Here is a 20,719-nt window from a genome sequence, read left to right on the forward strand (position 1 = left end):
ATGCTGTCTTGTCTGCCTGCCTGGGGAACCAGGAACGACTGAGATGTCCTTGCTTGGACCACCAGCTCTTTTGGGGGGGGGTGCATATCCACAGATCGTGACACTATGCGCAATTGCACACATGTTCACCTGAGGAACAAATCACTGGTGTGTGGGCTGGGAGGTGGAACTTCAGAAGAGGAGGGGAAAGTTGGGAAAGTTTGAGAAAAGCTGGGCAAGGCCCAAGACTTCATGGAAAAGGTAAGGCCTGAACAAAATAATAATTGAGAGATGACACATCCCACAAGCCTAAGAGGCAAAGAAGTGGAACCGCCTCAGAAATGGACTTCCTGTTTTGGATGTCTCTTCCTTCAGAAGTCTGAGAACCCAGCTCAGGAGACATGTTCTGTATATATAAGAATATGTTAACCCATAAGGCACAACCTTTTTAAAAATGAAAATAACACAAATTTTGAAAAAGCCATTACCAGGCAAAAGAAAAGCCCATATCCCAGTGACTTATCTAGTAATAATTTGAAAATTCTATGCATTTACTGGGACTGTTCAATGATTCTATGCCAACCACTGGAATTTCTCACAGAATACAAGGACTCATGAATTCGTTGCTTTGAATTCGTTGCTTCCTAAACTCGTTTCTTTGGAGCAAGAAATAAAAGCTTTGGGTCACAAACAGGAATTGAAAGGCAGGGCGATGTAGGGGAAGCGAAGCAGAAATTCATCTGAGCTCCAGAACCTGTTTCCCAATTCCAAATCGTATGATATCAAAACAGTTACCAGGACTATTGTTTAGGAGTTGTTGTTTTTTATCACTGGATAACCCTGGAAGATTCTCACTCAGCTAGGACAATGGGGGGATTCTTGGTCGAAGGGCAATCGAAATCAACTGCTGCATGAGGGACAAGGACAAACTCCCTTGTTTCCTTTCCTGATTAAACGTCAAGGTCTTGTTTTCTAACGTAGCCAGGATAATCAGTAACATATAACATCAAGTGCAGGACGAACAGCCCAGAAGCGCTTCGGCCTAGTTTTCTTTGCTGCAGAAACGCCGAAGGATGGAGGGCTGTTTTGCTCATTTGGGTCGGAGGACTGGCAAAGTTTCCGCCTCAGCTCCGCAAAAAAAGTTTCCTCTAAGCGCAGCTGGGATTACTTTGGAAGCATATGGAAAGCAGAGATGGAAAGGCCCCTGGCTATGGCACATATGTTCCCCCTTGAACATTTCCACCCTGTGCCTCTCTCTTTTTTGTGGCTGCCCTTTTTCTGCAAACGGGGAGGGCGGGAACTTGACTTGCACAGCCTCAGAGGAAGCAGGCTTAACACAGAGCCAGGCTGCTGGTTCATCTCACTTAGCATTGTCTGTGCAGACCGGTAGCGGATCATTGGCATTTCAAGCAAGATTGAACCTGGGACCTTCTGCTTGAAAAGCAGATGCTTAATAATAATAATAATAATAATAATAATAATAATAATATATTATTTATACTCCGCCTCTCTGGCTGGGTTTCCCCAGCCACTCTGAGCGGCTTCCAGCACATAGCTGTCAACTTTCAGATTTGAAAGTAAGGGATCAGCAGCCTCGAAAATAAGGTGTGCTGGTCCAGGGGGGAGGTTACCGTGGGGCGAGGTCCAGGACCTGAGCTGAGGGTCGGCAGACAGTCCTCCACGGGCAAAGCGGGGTCCACAGCGGGAAGCCGGGCAAGGACAGGAACTCTGGGGGAAACAGGACTGGGTGCTGGCCAAAACAGCTCATCAACGACGTTGCTCCCGCAACCTGGGACCGGGCTGACTGGCCTTTATCTTCTCTGAGGCCAGGGGCGGTCCCGGCCCCCAGGAGACCCGCCTCTCCTGGCCTTAAGGCGAGCACTCCTCCTGGGAGAAACCAGTTCCCTTCGCCTCTCTGCCCTGAGCCTCTGCAGTTCAGGAGAGGCTGAAGGGTTACTGGGCCCAGGGGGAGACTCACCTGTAGGCACTGAGTCCTCAACCACCTGTGGAGCCAGAGTGGATTCACCTGGTGCCTGCTCCTGAGGATCCGGCACAGGTGCAGGTGCTTCAGAATCAAGGCCCTGCCCCAGTTCAGCCGGCCCTGGAGGCGGGGACTCCTGTGCAGGCTGGGATTCCTCCGGTTCAGCCTCTGAATCGGATTCCCAGGCCATCACATAAGGGATCAGCAGCCTCACCTGTCCCGGGGACAGTCTATGAGATATCTAACAATAGCAGCGGGAAACGGCGCTGGAATAAGGGAGTTTCCCGCAAAAAAAGGGAGGGTTGACAGCTATGTCCTAGCAAAATATTAAAATACAATAATTCAACAAATATTAAAAGCTTCCTTAAACAGGGCTGCCTTCAGACGTCTTCTAAAAGTCAGATAGTTGTTTATTTCTTTGACATCTGGTGGGAGGGCGTTCCACAGGGCGGGTGCCACTACCGAGAAGGCCCTCTGTCTGGTTCCCTGTAACTTCGCTTCTTGCAGTGAGGGAACCGCCAGAAGGCCCTCAGTGCTGGACCTCAGTATCCGGGTTGAACAATGGGGTGGATATGCTCCTTCAGGTATACTGGACCGAGGCCGTTTAGGGCTTTAAATGTCAGCACCAACACTTTGAATTGTGCCCGGAAACGTACTGGGAGCCAATGTAGGTCTTTCAGGACTGGTGTTATATGGTATTAGCGGCCACTCCCAGTCACCAGTCTAGCTGCCGTATTCTGGATTAGTTAAAGATTCCGGGTCACCTTCAAAAGTAGACCCACGTAGATGCTCTACCACTTGGGCTGCAGCCCTTCCCCATAGCATCCGCCCAGAGAGTCCAAACATAAGAGCCCTGTTGGGACAGGGCAAAGGCCCATCTGGTCCCACCACCTCATCTCACAGTGGCCCAACGGGAAGCCAATCACATTCTCCCTACATGCGATTCTCAGCAGTGGGCATCAGAGGGTATTGTCTGTAGATAGTTTTCACTACATAACAGGTATTCTGCCTCCCAGCATGAGTAGCAGATCAAAGCCATAGCAGTTAGTTGCCTTCGATAGCCTTGTCCTCTTATGAGTCTGCCCAATCCACTTCTGAAGCCATCAAGTGCCAGGAAGCCCCTGAGATCCCAAATCAGCAACTACTTTTCTTGCAGAGACTGGGGGCTCCATCCAAACTTACAAAACACAGGTTTCCCACTTGTCCAGCGCGTTCTAGGCACGGGTCTGAGCGGTTTTGCCCTTGCCCTGCAGCTTTCCCTGGGAAAACTCACTCTTTAGCAATAAATTGAAGCAAACGACAATCGGTGGGGGGGTGTTTCCTCTGATTAGGTTTCTGCAGGGGAAAGCGGCAGAGCAGGGGCAAGTCTGAATTAGCCTTCTAGCTAATTCTTAAAAACAGTTTACTGGCAAATTCTTACTTTTTCTACCTCCAGAAAATCCATTTTTTATTCTAGATTGGCATGTGGAAGGTCAACCTTCCCTGGGTGTTGGATACAGACTGATGGCTGCCAGTTGCTAACCCTTACTTTAGATGTCCAAGTTATCCTATCTGAGGGTGGGAGCTTGTAACGATTTTTCACCATCACAAGAACCTGTATTTTCTTCAGCTGTCACTTATGCAAAGAAAAGAGAGGACGTAGCAGGATGCCAATTTGCATATGCAGATTTATATGTATAGATTGTTTCTTTTTTTAAAAAAAATAATATTTATTGATTTTAAAGCTTACAAAAGAAAAAGGACAAGTACAGAAAAAAGACAAAAAAAAGAAAACAAAAGAGAAAAAAAGACAGTACAATACAATATATAAACAATACACAACACAACTTTAACACATTAAACTAAACAAAGCAAACAACAATTTAAAAACATACATCATATTATTTCATTACTCTATCTTTCATTACCTTGTTTCATCGACCTCCTCTCACCTCCCTTTTTGTATTCCACTTCTGTTAATTGTTTCAGCAAATCCTTTCCCTCTTTCTATATTTTTTTCTCATATAAATGTCTTAACATATTTTTAACCTTATTTTCCATTATATGTATAGATTTTCTGCCCTCTCTGTTCATGGTTCTCTGCCTTTAAACCAGACACGGATAGGACACCCTTTCAAAAGAGAGCAGGAGTTCCCAAAGCAAGGTTAAATGTTATTTGTACATAAAATAAAATCAACCAGGGGACTATGGGCAACATCAAGACAGGATCCCAAGCACAGAGATGACAAGCAAATATTATTAGGAACTAATAACTGCGAAAAGGCAGGGAGGGGAGGACAGGGGAGAGAAAGAAGTTGGCAGCCAGTTTTGGGGGGAATTAAGTAAAACAGTACATCCAGTTCTAGCATTTTGTGTTTCCCTTGGCAGCTGGAAATATACAGTAACTTTTCTCTAGCACAAAAATTCGCAGAGATCCATTCTTACAGGAAGACTTCCTGAGGCTCACAGCTTGACTTCTTATGTCTACAAAGCCCTAATCTCAAACCCTTCAGATGGAGGAGTGGGCTGGTGTGGTCTTTCCCCAATGGAAGCAGGAAAGGCACTCTGCGCATGCTCAGAAGCATTTTGCTGTTTGTTCTTGCTCCCCTTTTGCCTAGGCTGAAGCCCCAGTGTTGGAAATGGATTACTAACCCCCCTAGTTCAAAGGCTGTTCTCCTTGCTTCCTTTCCATTTGTTGCATTCACTCCTAATTCTGTTGCTAAATTTGGATAACTGGGAGAGAGAGGGGATCACAGAGCGAATGTTTGCAGGCTACAAACCCTTTGAAAAAACCAACCCACAAATCTCATGTCTTAACGCCTATCCCTAGAACACCCCAGATATTTCATAAGGCAGCAGCCTGAGTGAGTCAGACACGGAAAGTCTGATCTGGTCCCGAAATGTCAGCCGTCGGCTCTTCCAAGAGTTCACGTGGCTTGCTGAAGCCCTTACATAGCTCATGTTCTTCTGCCCCGGGAGAAACAGGGGAAATGAATTTCCCACCTGCCTGCGTTCTGTCCTATCCAGACAGAAGCCTCTGCTCCTGCCAGGGCAAAGCCCACACGACCCTTCTATAGAGCTGGATATTTTAGATCAAGGACCTCTTTTGCCATCTTGCAGCTTTTTGTTGGGGGGGGGGTGAAGGGTAGACTCACCCCCCCCTGCCCATCCTCTGGCTTGCACCCTATACAAAAGAACTTGCTAGATCAAGAGCTCTCCTTCCTCTTCCTACGAGAAGTCTGGTAAAAGTAAAGGGAAAGGGACCCCTGACCATTAGGTCCAGTCGTGACTGACTCTGGGGTTGTGGCACTCATCTCGCTTTATTGGCCAAGGGAGCCGGCGTACAGCTTCCGGGTCAAGTGGCCAGCATGACTAAGCTGCTTCTGGCGAACCAGAGCAGCGCACGGAAACTCCATTTACCTTCCCGCCGGAGCGGTACCTATTTATCTACTTGCACTTTGACGTGCTTTCGAACTGCTAGGTGGGCAGGAGCAGGGACCGAGCAACGGGAGCTCACCCCGTCACGGGGATTCGAACCGCCGACCTTCTGATCGGCAAGCCCTAGGCTCAGTGGTTTAACCCACAGCGTCACCCGCGTCCCAGAAGCCTGGTACACTGCACCTGCACATGCAGGCTTCAATTTTTTGCTGCTGGACCTCTCTCCTCCGTAAACTTTATCTCACTTTCTTATTTAAAGCAGCTGAGGCCATTTGCCACCACCAGCACATCTGGCAGCATTGCATCCCACACGTCAGTGATGCGCCGCGCTAATTATAACCCGAATCATGTAAACGCTGCCCGGTTTGAAAGGGGAGGCATGGTTACCAACGCTGTGTTTTCACTTATCTATAAATATTTACGGTTTTGTTCTTATGGGTATTGGCTGCCGACTTCCCAACGGCGCGCAAATGGTTTTGGCGTTATCGGAACGTTCCCACCCACCCCTGGATTTCCTTGTTCTTGGACACGAGAGCTACTCAGTACCTAACGTTTGTTCCGCATCATCTCTGGGTGTTTATATTTCCTACACGAAATCGGGACAGTGCAAAGTTGCGCGGCGGTTAAAAAGGAGCCTGCAGACAAAAAAATCCAGGCCAAAAAAAAATGGTATACTAGCTGGCCTGACTAGATTAATTACAGGCAGCCTAAAAAGAAAAGAAGAATCACTGGGGAGTGTGTGTGTATATATTCTCTCTCTCTCTCTCTCTCTCTCTCTCTATATATATATATATATATCGTATTTTTCTCTCTACTGTATAAGACGCACCAGACCACCAGACCTAGTTTTTGGAGGAGGAAAACAAACAAAAAAAGTACTATGAATCTCAGAAGCCAGAACAACAAGAGGGATCGCTGCGCAGCAATCCCTCTTGCTGTTCTGGCTTCTGGGATAGCTGCGCAGCCTGCATTCGCTCCATAAGACGCACAAACATTTCCCCTTACTATTTAGGAGGGAAAAAGTGAGTCTTAGAGAGCAAAAAATACGGTATATGGTATTTAACTTAAGTTTTGCTCGAAGTTCCGCTGAAATGAAATAACATGACTCAGGTCCATTCATTTCAATAGGTCTACTCTGAGTAAAATTTAATGGCATACCCTCCCCCCCTTCTCTGCCTGGTTACCTAGGAGGAGTTTTCTGTTCGCTGCAGGTGACCAGGAAGTTTCAAGCCTGGGTTAAAATCACAGGCATTTTCTCACATGAACGCCATTTCGCCTGATCTACTCCCAATTTCTACCTGGCATGATTTGGCACTTGCTCTCTCAGACATGCTCATAGGCCTTTTCCTCTTCTTCTTCTTTGTCTCTGCAGGGGAATTTGGCTCCGTAATGGAGGGGCAACTCAGCCAAGACGGAGCGGTCCTTAAGGTTGCCGTTAAGACCATGAAAAGTAAGTTGCAGTGGAGGTGGAGGGGGTGGCTTCACACTGGTCACGCTGGGGCAGGTTGGGATTATACCAGCAATGAAGAAACATCACTCTGCACATGCCCAGAGGCCTTCTCTCCTTTTCTTCTGCATTGAAAAAACAACGTAAATTGGGCCTGCTCACCCATGATAGAAACCTCTCTGCCTTTTGCCTTTGAAAATGCTCCGTATAAGGCAATTTCCTATGTCCCCTTGACCTGAATACCACCGCCAGACATGGCTGAGCACCCTTCATATGCTCAGAGGTGCTCTCATTCTTTGTTACTGCTTCCAACGTTCCAACGGGCGTGGAAAACAGTTTTCACTGCCTGACCCCCTGGCATGTTCCCAAAGCCCACCTCATGCCACGGACCTTACTTTTCCTCCTCACAGTTGCCATCTGCACCCGCAGCGAGATGGAGGATTTCCTCAGCGAAGCCGTCTGCATGAAGGACTTTGACCACCCTAACGTCATGAAACTGATTGGTGAGCTATGTGTGCGCATGCGCCACTTCTTAGCCACGACACATGAAGAGTTAATACTTTCAGCGGTGGGAGGGGGAGAGCTTATGAGTTACCCCCACTCACCCTCTCCACTATCCTTACCCTGAAATTCCTCCAGGTTGTGTGTGGTACTGCCCCAGAGCATTCTGGGACATTAAGCCATTGATTGTCTGCCCAACATATGATGCCTGGGCTAGGTTTTTTGACCAGAACCAGATCCGCGTAAGAACATGAGAATTGTGCTTCTGGATCAGGCCAGTGACCTGTCTAATCCAGCATCCTGCACTCACAGCGGCCACCCAGATTTCTCTGGGAAACCCACAAGTGGGACTGAAACACGAGAGCTCTCCCCCCCCCCCCATGACTTCCAGCAGCATATATTTGGAATCATTGTGGCCTCAGACTGTGAAGGTAAAGCATAGCTGTCGCGGCTGGTAGCCATTGCTAGCCAGGGCTTATACACTGAGGCCCAGCTCCGAGGGTCTTCTGCCAGTTCCCTCCCTGCAAGAAGTGAGGTTGCAGGGAACCAGGCAGAGGGCCTTCTCGGTAGTAGCGCCCTCCCTGTGGAACACCCTCCTATCAGATGTCAAGGAGATAAACAATTATATGACTTTCCGTAGATATCTGAAGACAGTCCTAGGTTGGGAAGTTTTTAATGTCTGGTGCTTCGCTATGTTTTTCTTCAATACAGTGGTACCTCGGGTTAAGAACTTAATTCATTCTGGAGGTCCGTTCTTAACCTGAAACTGTTCTTAACCTGAAGCACCACTTTAGCTAATGGGGCCTCGCACCGCCGCCACACAATTTCTGTTCTCATCCTGAAGCAAAGTTCTTAACCCGAGGTACTATTTCTGGGTTAGCGGAGTCTGTAATCTGAAGCGTCTGTAACCCGAGGTACCACTGTACTTTGTTGGACACTGCCCAGAGTGGCTGGGGCAAACCAGTCAGATGGGCAGGATATTATTATTATTATAATTATTATTATTATAATTATTATTGCCATCCTGAGAAGTAGCACACTCGGCCATTCCATTTAGGGCAGATTCCGCAGGCTGCAGCCTGGGAAAAACCAGAAGAGAGGAAACGGCCTTTGGATGGTGGTTGCGGGGGGAGGCAGGCAGGCAGAATGGACGCATCATCCCCAGGGAACAGGACTCCAAGTGAGGGGGCGGAGGGAAAAAAAGACTTCTTGGGAAAACAGATGTTGGCAAGGATTCTGGGAGCTCTGACAGTCCACAGAGGGGGTGGGTGGAAGCTCAGCTGATGCTGGTTTGCGACTCACCCAACAGCCCCTTCTCCCTCTCTGGTTCACATTAAGGAGGAACACAGTAAAAATAACTCTCAGGCACAAGGCGCACCAAGAGAGCGTCCTGTCGGGTAAGAGGACCCCCAAAGAGGATGTTCTCATGGGCAAAGACCTTTGGGGGTTGGGGGCAGGTGTGGGACATGGGGAGGGGGCTTCCAGATGGTGTGCAAGTTTCAGAGGGGAGGCTCCCTCCCCCTCCGTGTCTTCCTTTTTTCACCTCTCTCACTCTTTGGAATTACAGTGGTGCCCCGCAAGACGAACGCCTCGCAAGACGGAAAACCTGCTAGACGAAAGGGTTTTCCGTTTTGGAGGCGCTTCACAAAACAAATTTCCCCATGGGCTTGCTTCGCAAGACGAAAACGTCTTGCGAGTTCCTGCGGGTTTTTCCCCCTTCTCTCCCCTTTTCCTAAGCCGCTAAGCCACTTAACAGCTGATCGCTAAAAGCCGCTAAACCTCTAATAGCGCTAATCCGCCAAGCTGTCAATGGGCTTGCTTCGCAAGACGAAAAAACCGCTATACAAAGAGCCTCACGGAACGGATTAATTTCGTCTTGCGAGGCACCACTGTATAAAATCGTAGAGTCGGAAGGTCCATCTGGTCCAAGCCCCTGAAATGCAGGAAACAGTAAGAATTCAGGAAGAGTAAAGAGCCATTCAGCAGTGGAACGGTCTCCCTCGGGAGGTTGTGGACTGTCCTTCCTTGGAAGTCTTTAAGCAGAGGTTGGATGGCCATCTGTGAGGGATGCTTTAGCTGAGATTCCTGCATTGCAGGGGGTTGGACTTCGATGACCTTTGGTGTCCCTTCCAAGTCTATGGTTAATAATAATAACTTATTATTTATACCCCAGCCACTCTGGGGGGCTCCCAGTCGAGTGTTAAAAACAATACAGCATTAAATATTAAATATTAAAAACTTCCCTAAGCAGGGCTGCCTTCAGATGTCTTTTAAAAATAAGATAGCTGCTTATTTCCTTCACATCTTATGGGAGGGCGTTCCACAGGGCGGGTGCCACCACCGAGAAGGCCCTCTGCCTGGTTCCCTGTAACTTGGCTTCTCGTAGCGAGGGAACCGCCAAAAGCGAGTGGAGACGCTCCTTCAGGTATACTGGGCTGATGTGATTCTCTCACATTGTACACATGTGGCACGGCCTGGCCTGCACAACTTGCCACAAGCTGAGGTAGAAAGAGTAAAGAATGTAAGAACATCAGGAGATGTGGGCTAACAGCCCACTGGTCCAGCACTCACTCCTCACAACGACCAACCCAGCACCTGTGAGAAACCCACAAGCAAGACACGAGCGCATGAGCACTCTCTCCTGCTTTGGTCCTTGTTGGCCATTGATTCTCGTGTCTTCTCTGTTGCCCACTGAGAAACTCACACTCTTTCTCTTGCCTCAGGAGTTTGCCTGCAGAACACAGAGAGCGAAGGATACCCCTCCCCGGTTGTCATCCTGCCCTTCATGAAACATGGAGACCTGCACAGCTTCCTGTTGTACTCCCGGCTTGGCGAGAGCCCGGTGGTATGTAGCGTTGCCCCGTGAGATATCCGTTGCGGGGAATCCATACTGCACAGGTGTCCTGGAAAAACTGAGACATCCTGGTTTTTTTCTCATGAGAACGGCGGCCACTTTGGATGCCGTGATGATCTTGCACAATTTTGCACCTCAATCCCCCCCCCCCCTCAGAAAAGTGCTTTTTCAGGGCCACAGTGTCACGTGGCACCCCAAAACATGTGTTATTGCATGCCCTTCCCGAAAAAAGCACTGGAGGAGGAGAAGAAGTGTTTGGATTTGATATCCCACCTTTCACTCCCCTTCAGGGGTCTCAAAGCGGCTAACATTCTCCTTTCCCTTCCTCCCCCCCAACAAACACTCTGTGAGGTGAGTGGGGCTGAGAGACTTCAAATAAACGTGACTGGCCCAAGGTCACCCAGCAGCTGCATGTGGAATCGAACCCAGTTCCCCAGATTACGAGACTACCGCTCTTAACCACTACACCACACTGGCTCTCTGGATTGCGGTGCAAAATCGCACAAGATCGTGGCATCCAAGATGTCTGCCGTTCTCTCGCAAGAAAAAAAGGGAAGATAGCATCCTGGAAAATTGTGTCCCAGATTTTGTTATTGAGGTGTTGGAGAGTATGGGAATCAAATGTCAGGCTTTTCCTTTTATTTGAACTAGGGATTTTAACTGGGGAATTTTAATCCTTGCGTGTGTTTTATTTTTCAGTATGCATATAAAGTGCTTTTTATACATTTTATTGCTAGGCTTGTTTTGGTTTTCTGTTTCAATACGAGCCTCTCCAAGAGCTTTGCTATGGAGCAATATGGCGGTTTAATGAACGAACAAACGAACTGTAACACAGAGAATGACCACTAGAGGGGGACAAAGGGAAGGTGAAGGGAGCCCGCTGGGTCCTCCACACAGGAGTCCAGTGGGCCTCTCCTCTTACAGGGGAAAGAGAGTTAAACATTGAGGTGCCTGCAGCCCACCCACTGCTTGTGTCTGATCGTTGTGCTTTCCTCATCTTCCAGTACCTGCCCACACAGACGCTGGTCAAATTCATGACGGACATTGCTAGCGGGATGGAGTATCTCAGTAGCAAGAACTTCATACACCGTGATCTCGCTGCCCGCAATTGCATGTGAGTTGTGTGACGCGAGAGATGATGGAAGAGGGGATTTCTTTTTTTTTTTCTTTTCTTTTTTTAAAGAGATATTTATTAGAGTTTCCAATTTAATACAAAAAGAAAAACAACAAAAAACAGATAATACTCAAAAAATAACAGAAGTACAAAAATACACAGTTCAAACAAAACAAAACAAATATAATTCCTGTTACTTATTTCCATTACCTTATGTCCCGGACCTCCTCTCACCTCCCCCTTTTGTATTCCAGTTCAAATTCTTAATTCAGCAAATCCTTATTGTAGCTTATTATCACTTATTTTGGCTTCTTACTCCATTTTTACATTACAGCTGGTAACCACTTAATTTCTGTCCAACAACTTTCTAACATTCATTAATTTTACAATATTTCTGCAAATAATCTTTGAATTTCCTCCAGTCCTCTTCCGCCGACTCTTTCCCCTGGTCTCGAATTCTGCCAGTCATTTCTGCCAGTCCCATATAGTCAATCATCTTCATCTGCCATTCTTCCAGAGTGCCATTCTTCCAGAGTATGGAAGAGGGGATTTCAAGGATGCACAGATTAGTGGCTTTTGACAATCTCTTTTTTTAATAATATATATTTTTATTGATTTTTAACATATAAATTATAAAATGTACCACAAAACTTATCACTTATACAATCTTTTTAGACTTCCATCAGCACCTCGGATGATCCACCGTTTTAACCACTTCTTATGCATTTCTTAACTTTATATTGCCTTTACATCTCTTAACAAATCATCCTCCATTTTTGCAATACTTCCAATAATACTCCTCACTAAACTTCTTGCAAACCTACAAACGTTGTCTGATCTTCACAAATACTTTTCAAATAGTCAATAAATCTACTCCTGTCTTCCGTGAATTTCTGGTCCCGCCGGTTTCAAATCCTTCCTGTTAGTTTATCTAGTTCTGCATAGTCCATTAACTTCATTCTCCATTCTTCAATCAGTAATTCTTCTTGCTTCCATTTTTGGGCCAGTAATATTCTTGCTGCTGTTATTGCATATAAGAAGAACTTGCATTCCTTTCTATTTATATCACTCCCCACAATCCCCAGTAAAAATGCTTCTGGTTTCTTTATGAGTGTGTATTTCAACATTTTTTTCATCACATTATATATCATCTCCCAGAAGCATTTCACCTTTTTACATTCCCACCACATGTGATAAAATGTTCCCTCTTTTTCTTTACCTTTCCAACATTTATTACTGACTTTATACATTTTCGCTAACTTGACAGGTGTTATATGCCATCTATACATCATTTTCATCACATCTTCTTTTAGGGCATTGCATGCAGTAAATTTTAAACCTTCTTTCCATAATTTTACCCAATCACTCAGCTGTATATTATATCCAAAATTTTAGAATCATTACTTAATATCTCTAATTCAAACTTTGATCCACGGCTTTTGACAATCTCACATCCGTCTCTCCCATGAGCAACCCACACATTCACACGTGGCTTCTGTACCCAACAGGCTGAACGAGAGCATGACGGCTTGTGTTGCCGACTTTGGCCTCTCTAAGAAAATCTACAACGGCGATTATTACCGGCAAGGCCGTATCTCCAAAATGCCTGTCAAGTGGATCGCCATTGAGAGTCTGGCCGACCGCGTTTACACCATCAAGAGCGATGTGGTGAGCAGCCAATTGGGGACGCCTTTGATCCCACCCTCCTGAACAGCCCAATGAGAAGACCAGCTTCTGTGTCCTACTAAATTGGCTTCTGTTTCTGTCTACCAATGGACAGGGCTGGCCTGCCCGTGAAGCAGACTGAGTCCCCCTCATGCTCACCCCTACTGCCAGAGAAGTGAGGTGAAGCAGCAGCAGCGGTCACTGGTGAGATCTCACAAAATCTCGCCAGCCGCCGCCGCTGCACGACCCTAGCAAGCGAGGCGGGAGTGCGGCCATTTTGCCTCAGGCGGTGAAACAGGACAGGCTGCCCCAGCCAATGGGAGAAGTTGAATTCTGTGCTTGGCCAGCAGCATCTAATTCCCTCTTTCTGACTCCTTTCCTGCAGTGGTCGTTCGGCGTTACTATGTGGGAGATCGCGACGCGAGGCCAGACGCCGTACCCAGGTGTGGAAAACAGTGAGATCTACGACTACCTGCGTCAGGGCAACCGACTCAAGCAGCCAATCGACTGCCTGGATGGCCTGTAAGCATCACCACTGCTTCTTCAAATTGGCATCTCCTTCCTCCATCTTCCCATGATGCTGTGCGGAATGGCCAATTAGGTTTTCTGCCTTATGATCAGTAAGCCCAGACTGTAGAGGGGGCTGTATCGTTGCAAAAAATAATTTCATGACATCCCACCACTGGCTCTCTCTGCCTTACGAATGTGACTATGCTCACTCAGCAGGCAAGCAAATTCAATTTTTTCACCCTACAACCCTAGCAACTGAAAACGGGTTCCAGGGTTGACCCGCCGCCCCCGGCTCAAATTAAGGCCTCCGTTACAAAACTTCAAGGTCCCTGAGCAGCTCTGATATTAATCTTGAACTCATCCAAAATCCTGAGCCGCTATGACATAGCGGTTAGAGAAGAGTTTTACCAAACTTGGGTCTCCAGCTGTTTTTGGACTACAACCCCCATCATTCCTAGGTAGCAGGACCAGTGGTCAGGGATGATGGGAGTTGTAGTAGTAGTAAGTAGTAGTAGTAGTAGCAGCAGCAGCAGTAGTAGTAGTAATAATAATAATAATAATAATAATAATATATTATTTGTATCCTGCCCATCTGGCTGGATTTCCCCAGCCACTCTGGGCGGCTTCCAACAAAATACTAAAAATACAATAAAACATCAGACATTAAAAACGTCCCTAAACAGGGCTGCCTTCAGACGTCTTTTAAGAGTCAGATAGTTGTTCATTTCCTTGACATCTGATGGGAGGGCGTTCCACGATGCCATCACCGAGAAGGCCTTCTGCCTGGTTCCCTGTAACTTCGCTTCTCACAGTGAGTTAGAAACAGCTGGAGAAACCTAAATTTGGGCTACAGTGTTGCTCTAGGATTTCAGAGACCAGAGTTTGAATCCCTGCTGAGTCATTTATCATCATCATCATCATCATCATCATCATCAAATTTGTATACTGCCATTCACCCGTAGATCTCAGGATGGTTCACAACAGGAAAATACAATATAAAAAACCACCAAATGCACAATAAAAACAAAAACAAACCAATAATCCTCCTTCCCAAGTCATGGTTCGGAATGGGTGACCTTGCTACGTACCTCACAGGGATAAATTAAGGAGGGGAAGTAAAAAAGGTAAGATATAAACAAGAGAGAGAACGAGTTCCCCTTCCCCTTCTGAAACATGGCAAAATCCCCAGCAGATTAAGTACCCACTTATAAGTAACGTCCAAGGATGCTGCATCCCAGGTTGCCTTGAAATAACATCTCTTTTGGACCCTCGCAGGTACGAGCTGATGATGAGCTGCTGGGCCCTCAACCCTCGCGACCGCCCCAGCTTTGAGATCCTGCACCAAGAGCTGGAGAAGATCCTCAAGTCTCTCCCTCCGGCCAAGGACCCGGAAGAGATCCTCTACGTCAACATGGACGACGGCATGGCCCCCGGAGAGGCGGAGCTGGGTGCCGTCGGGGGTCTGTGCCCTGAGGAAGCACCGGCCAAGGAGAACCAGTCGCTCAAGCCCACGGTGACGGCGGCCGAAGTCCACCAGCCTCAAGCCATGGGCCGCTACGTCATGTGTCCCACCCCTCACGAGAGCAGCCGGCTACTGACAGACGCCCCCAGCTGCGCCGCCACTGAGGAAGGGGCCTGAACGGGACGAGGCGACTTATTCGTTGTGGCTGGGGGGAGGGGAGGGGGGAGGTCGCAAGCGGCCCAACTGGTGCAGTCCCTGCAAGCTTTGGAAGACAACCCCCCTATCTCTGAGGAGAGGGGATTCATGGAGGACTCCACTAGCTGAGGCGCACCCTCCTCCTCTCCCAAAATGAGCCACTGCCTTGCTTTTGCCACAAGGGTCTTCCTTCCCCATCAACCCCCTCCAGGGGGAGTTTAGACTGACCCAACTCTGAGTATGTCTCACGGCTGTACATGCATTGACAGTCATGCTCCACACCACCAGCCTGAGGCAAGATATGTACTCTAGACTATGATGTTGACAGAAAGGGGGAGTCCATCTCAGGTTACAGGGGCCAGGGGAGGAGGGGGGGACACAGTGGGGAACCCAACAGGACCGGCAGCTGGGCCCTTTTCTGCTCCTCACGTTGAAGGTACCTTAGCAATTTGACCTCCCGTCCGCAACTCCGTGGTCCAAATTTAGCTCGCTAACACCGAGGTCTCGTCCACGCTCCTGCTTGCCCCAGGCCTAGAAGGCACGAATCTGAGCGGTTTTAACTTGCTTTCCCCTGGAAAACCTGCTCTTTGGTGCCAAATCGGAGTGAACGTCAGTCCGGAGGAAACCTGGTCGACATTTGCCCCAATTCGGCGGGGCAGGTGGGGATGCAGTGGCATAGCGTGGGGGGTGCAGGGGGGGCCGGCCGCACCGGGCGCAACATCTGGGGGTTAGGGTTAGGGGGCGCAAATCCACGGGTTGGGCGCAAATCCGCGGGTTAGGGGGTGCAAATTACTTGCCTTGCCCCGGGTGCTGACAACCCACGCTACGCCACTGTGGGGATGAGCCCTTGCCAATGGTACTAAGGTTATTCTGTGTGTGTGTTTGTGTGGTCCAGCTCCTGCCTTTTTCGTGTTGGGCCTGGCACACAGCTGCTGAGCCGGCAGAGCATAGATTTGCTATGAAGGAGAGAAAAGTTCAGCTGCTCAGTTTGTGTGCTGTTAAAGGGGAGCAGGGCACATTAACCAAAACGGGGGGTGGGAATTATCGGTCCTAATTGCAGCCATCTGAAAGCGGTACGTACTTAGTCCTTCCCCCCTCCTTATTTTACTACCAGCTGTTTCACTGCCATGTCTCCCAGGTTGCATTTAGGCCGGTGGAGATGAATTAAACAGAAGTTCTGGAGGGCTCCCAACTGAAGGAGCTGCAAGAAGGGAAATGTACTCAGTTTGTGCACAGATGCACACTTTTTTTTTAAAAAAAAGTCGCTATTGCTTCTCGGGAGCCAGCCCTAGTTTTTAAATCTGATCCCGGAGGTTAATTTTGGTGCAGGTTTCAGCCCGACAGACCAACCCACCCTGTCCACACAGCACCAAATTCTCCTCAACGGGTTATCGGGGGACGTCTGATCAGCCATAGCTGAGTTGCGCAGCCCAATCCTCTGGGAACCTGTTTGCCCTGGGGGCAAAGATTCCACAGGGCATTGAAGCCATACCCAAGTGGGCGTCTCAGAGTGGGGGTCCAAAGGTATATTTTTATAGCACATTTGAGATGGGAGAAGGGAACAAATTGGCCTTCAAGTCTTCACACCCAGCTAGGCCAGAGCTTCCCTGGTAGCAGTGAGTTTAGCTAACTTTGCTAGAAATGTGAAGGTTGCCATCTTCTCCCCATCCCTCAAAGACTCTTTGCCTTTCACCGATGCAGACAGAAACTCAACAGGTATACCTTTCCCCCATTCTCACATCTCTCTGCTGGGGAAAGCCCTACCTGCCCATTGTGCTGATGTTACAAACCCTGTCTGATCGCAACCAACCCAATCTGCCACTTGGAGCAAACATCTGGACAAGAATTCCCCGAGTTATTCAGACGTCTAAAGTAGCATCATCAGCAAGCTATGATCACCAATGACCTCTGGATATGAAATAGACAATATTAGTGGGTGCGATCGGAGTAGGATTCCTTGTCTCCAACCTTCTATCATTTCACTAGGGCTTGTATGAGAATCCTGTGGGGAAAAAAACCCAGGGAAATAAGTGGAGGTTGTCCAAACAGAATTACAGTGGTGCCCCGCAAGACGAACGCCTCGCAAGACGGAAAACCCGCTAGACGAAAGGGTTTTCCATTTTGGAGGCGCTTCGCTAAACGAATTTATGGGTTGCTTCGCAAGACGAAAAAATCTTGCGAGTTCCCGCGGGTTTTTTTCCGCTCCCCCCCTTTTCCTAAGCTGCTAAGCCGCTTAACAGCTGATCCGCTGATAAGCCGCTTAACAGCTGATTGCTAAAAGCCGCTAGACCGCTAATAGCGCTAATCCGCTAAGCTGTCAATGGGCTTGCTTCGCAAGACGAAAAAACCGCTAGACTAAGAGAATCGCGGAACGGATTCTTTTCGTCTTGCGAGGCACCACTGTAGCTACTCGTATGCTCCTTTTTGCTAGTGACAAACCCTCTCTTTGCGCCAGTTCACATGCCCACAATTGCCAGTAATCGCTTTCCCCCTGAAACATCACAGCTCCACTGAAGTAGAAGACAACTCCATATTTCAGAGGGCAAGTCCCAGCTCTCCATCAGTTCCATGACACTCCATAAATCAGACCTGCCAGCTGCAGAGTGCCTTGATTAATGATATTTTCATCTGGGAGCACAGTCTCTGAAGCTCCCACCAGTCACATGCAATTTAGAGGGAATTCACGAATTCTGTTTTGGACATAATGGTAGCTTTCTCTTTCTAACATGGATGGGTGCAACTGCTCACAACAGTAATCACACCATAATGGTTCATTTTTTCTGGCTACCTCCCAGCAATGAAAGCCAGACTAGGGAGGTGGTAAGCTGAATGCATGTTTTGGCAATTTCTTATTGCATGTTCACGGTCACTTTGGCTGGAAACATTTCCCAGCTTTTCCTGAGAGCTGAAGATGGGTGACAAAAAGAAGAAGACAAATGTTCATGCTGTACACGCTCATTCGACTTTCACTTTTGCTTAAACAGGTTTCGCAGGCTTTCCTGTTTCAAAACCTGCCGTACCTGTTCGGTCAGAAGAACCGGTGCCACAAAAGAACTGTCCTTTGAACCACTTTCAGCTCTCTTGAAACCTGTTGTCTGGCTCCAGCCTTAAACTGAAGGCCTTTCCGCACAGTGATTTTTATTTTATTTTATTTGCACAATAAATGCACATTTCGTTACTGATTTTGTTCTGCACAGTCCATGCGTCGTTCCCTGCAGTTTGCAAGAGCAGCAGCGCTTTGCAGAAAGGCCAGCTTTTACCCCACAAGCCCCTTCGTGCTTGGAGCAAATCAAAACATGCAGACTCCAAACAGTGAAACTGTCCTAGTTCGCATGATCATCATGTATTCACAATTAACAATATTCTCCCCAGGATTTAGGTACAATTTTGTGTGAAATGCACTGGCTTGGTCGGCTTGTGCTATCACAAAAACATCTCTTTGGGGGAACAGTTTTTTATTCTTCAGTTCTTACGTTGGATTTCTTTTTCTCTCTTTTCTGAAGCTACCAAACCTATGCTAAACTGAATAAGCTTGCAAGCAACTCTTAATCCCTGCCTCTATCTGTAGCCTCAAGGCATAAGGAGGACTAACCAGGAAGTGGAGTCTTACACTGGAATGGTACCATCTTGTCCATAGGCCTCATAACAGTGGGGCCCATATCATAGAATCATAGAGTTGGAAGAGACCCCAAGGGCCATCGAGTCCAACCCCCTGCCAAGCAGGAAGCACCATCAGAGCACTCCTGACATATGGTTGTCAAGCCTCTGCTTAAAGACCTCCAAAGAAGGAGACTCCATCACACTCCTTGGCAGCAAATTCCACTGTCGAACAGCTCTTACTGTCAGGAAGTTCCTCCTAATGTTTAGGTGGAATCTTCTTTCTTGTAGTTTGGATCCATTGCTCCGTGTCCGCTTCTCTGGAGCAACAGAAAACAACCTTTCTCCTCCTCTATGTCACATCCTTTTACGTATATATTTGAACATGGCTATCATATCACCCCTTAACCTCCTCTTCTCCAGGCTAAACATGCCATATCTTACACCAGCCTTCCATGAAGGGGGCTAGCTTAGGGAACCAGCAGCCCTCCAGATGTTGTGGACTGCAACTCCCATCACCCCTCACCACTGGCCATGTAGACTGTGGCTGATGGGCGTTGGAGTCCAGCAAGTTCTGGAGGCCGCCATTTTGGCTGCCTCTGGGGTTACGTCAGGGTAAAGCGGGTGGAAGAGGGGAGTTGAGCCTTTCCCTCTCCTGCCACTGCCCTTGAGAAGGACCACCCTCACCCAGCCATGTCGTCTGGGGTGGTGGCTGATTTCACTTCCGGCCATCCAGGGGGGAGGTTTGGAGTGGGGTAGGGAGGAGCAACTGGCAGAGGAAGGGTCCCACACTCCTCTAAGACCCTCCAAGTGTCCCTGTTTTCCAGGGACGTCCCAGATGTACAGAAGCCGTCCCGGTTTCTGATCTGATCCCAGAATGTCCTGCTTTTCCTTAGGACGTCCCTATTTTCATCGGAGAAATGTTGGAGGCTTTGTCCCCTCCTGTCTCCTGCTCTTTTAAAGCTGCATGGCAGACTCCCCTTCTAACGGCATTCCCTGCCTTTCCATTTGGGGGACACACGGCCACCCTATAGAAACATTTCTCCTCTTTTTGAAGAATGCGCTCATCATCTTCTGACATTCGGTGGCCACCTTTCAGGCGTGGTGAAACCATGTTTTCCGTTCTGCTTGCTGAAACACATTGATAGCCATCTGTCTCCTCTTTGGATTGGGACAGAAAAGGCTGGGCTTTCTGGGGGGAAAAAGGCTTTTCTGCAAAAGGCTCTGTAGGGTTTTGGTTCCCTCAACCCCCACAATTTTTCTTGGCCACCAAGTGTGACTTATGTTCAGATCAAAGGCTTTTCTCACTCCCCGCCTCCTGCACTGAAGTGTATGCAGAACAGTCAGCTATTCCCCCTGCCCTAGAGATTCTTATTAATGAAATGTTTATATATATATATATATATTAATGTATATAATTTTTTTAAAAAAGAAAATGCTATATATGAAATGTTATTTTTCCCACGCCCTGTCTTTTCTACAAACACATTTCCTCTCAGGGCAAGGTCTGTTTTAGTAAAAGAGAGAGCGAAAGAGAGAGATTGAGAGAATGCTCTGTGATATATTTTGCTTATGAATAAAACATTCCTGTAAAAAAAGAAGATAAATTTGGAAGTAGATTTTGTTTCCAAGGAGTGGGTTGGGGGAGATACAGGGAAGGAGGGGGTCAAAACTCAAATGGTGCCGTAGATTTGGTGCCCAGTTCAATGCCTGGCATCTCCAGTTAAAAGAATTAGTAGCTGCAATCATTTTTTGCAGCTGTTATGCAGATGTTGCATGGGATCAGTACAGCTCTTTTCCTTTGAGAAGAAACTAAGCAATGCTTATTTTCTCAGGAAACACAGCAAAGTTTATCTTTGGGGGAGATGCAACCTTCCTTTCCTGGGTTCCAGCTAAGACGCTGTAAGGAGTGGATGTACTGCCCAGGTACTTTCAATGCAATGACCTCCAGATGTGCTTGCCCACCAGATGTGGAGATATTGAAGTAAGACTCAGCT

The 20,719-nt window shown here is 47.7% G+C and overlaps 1 protein-coding gene across 2 annotated transcripts in view; it reads left to right on the forward strand.

Annotated features, from left to right (window-relative positions):
* Positions 1-19,917, forward strand: part of AXL (AXL receptor tyrosine kinase) — a 77,762-nt gene extending 57,845 nt beyond the window's left edge. For both annotated transcript variants that reach the window (XM_083753725.1, XM_083753726.1), the window contains exons 14-23: positions 6,750-6,827; positions 7,235-7,327; positions 10,049-10,170; positions 11,184-11,293; positions 12,802-12,961; positions 13,344-13,480; positions 14,744-15,795; positions 15,970-17,184; positions 17,532-18,778; positions 19,146-19,917. In XM_083753725.1, coding sequence (XP_083609851.1) covers positions 6,750-6,827; positions 7,235-7,327; positions 10,049-10,170; positions 11,184-11,293; positions 12,802-12,961; positions 13,344-13,480; positions 14,744-15,107 — 1,064 coding nt within the window. In that variant the 3' untranslated portion in view covers positions 15,108-15,795; positions 15,970-17,184; positions 17,532-18,778; positions 19,146-19,917. The remainder of the gene's footprint in view (positions 1-6,749; positions 6,828-7,234; positions 7,328-10,048; positions 10,171-11,183; positions 11,294-12,801; positions 12,962-13,343; positions 13,481-14,743; positions 15,796-15,969; positions 17,185-17,531; positions 18,779-19,145) is intronic.
* Positions 19,918-20,719: the final 802 nt, after the last annotated feature.

The sequence above is a fragment of the Podarcis gaigeae genome (assembly GCF_964106915.1).
Source record: "Podarcis gaigeae genome assembly, chromosome: 8".
Taxonomy (NCBI): domain Eukaryota; kingdom Metazoa; phylum Chordata; class Lepidosauria; order Squamata; family Lacertidae; genus Podarcis; species Podarcis gaigeae.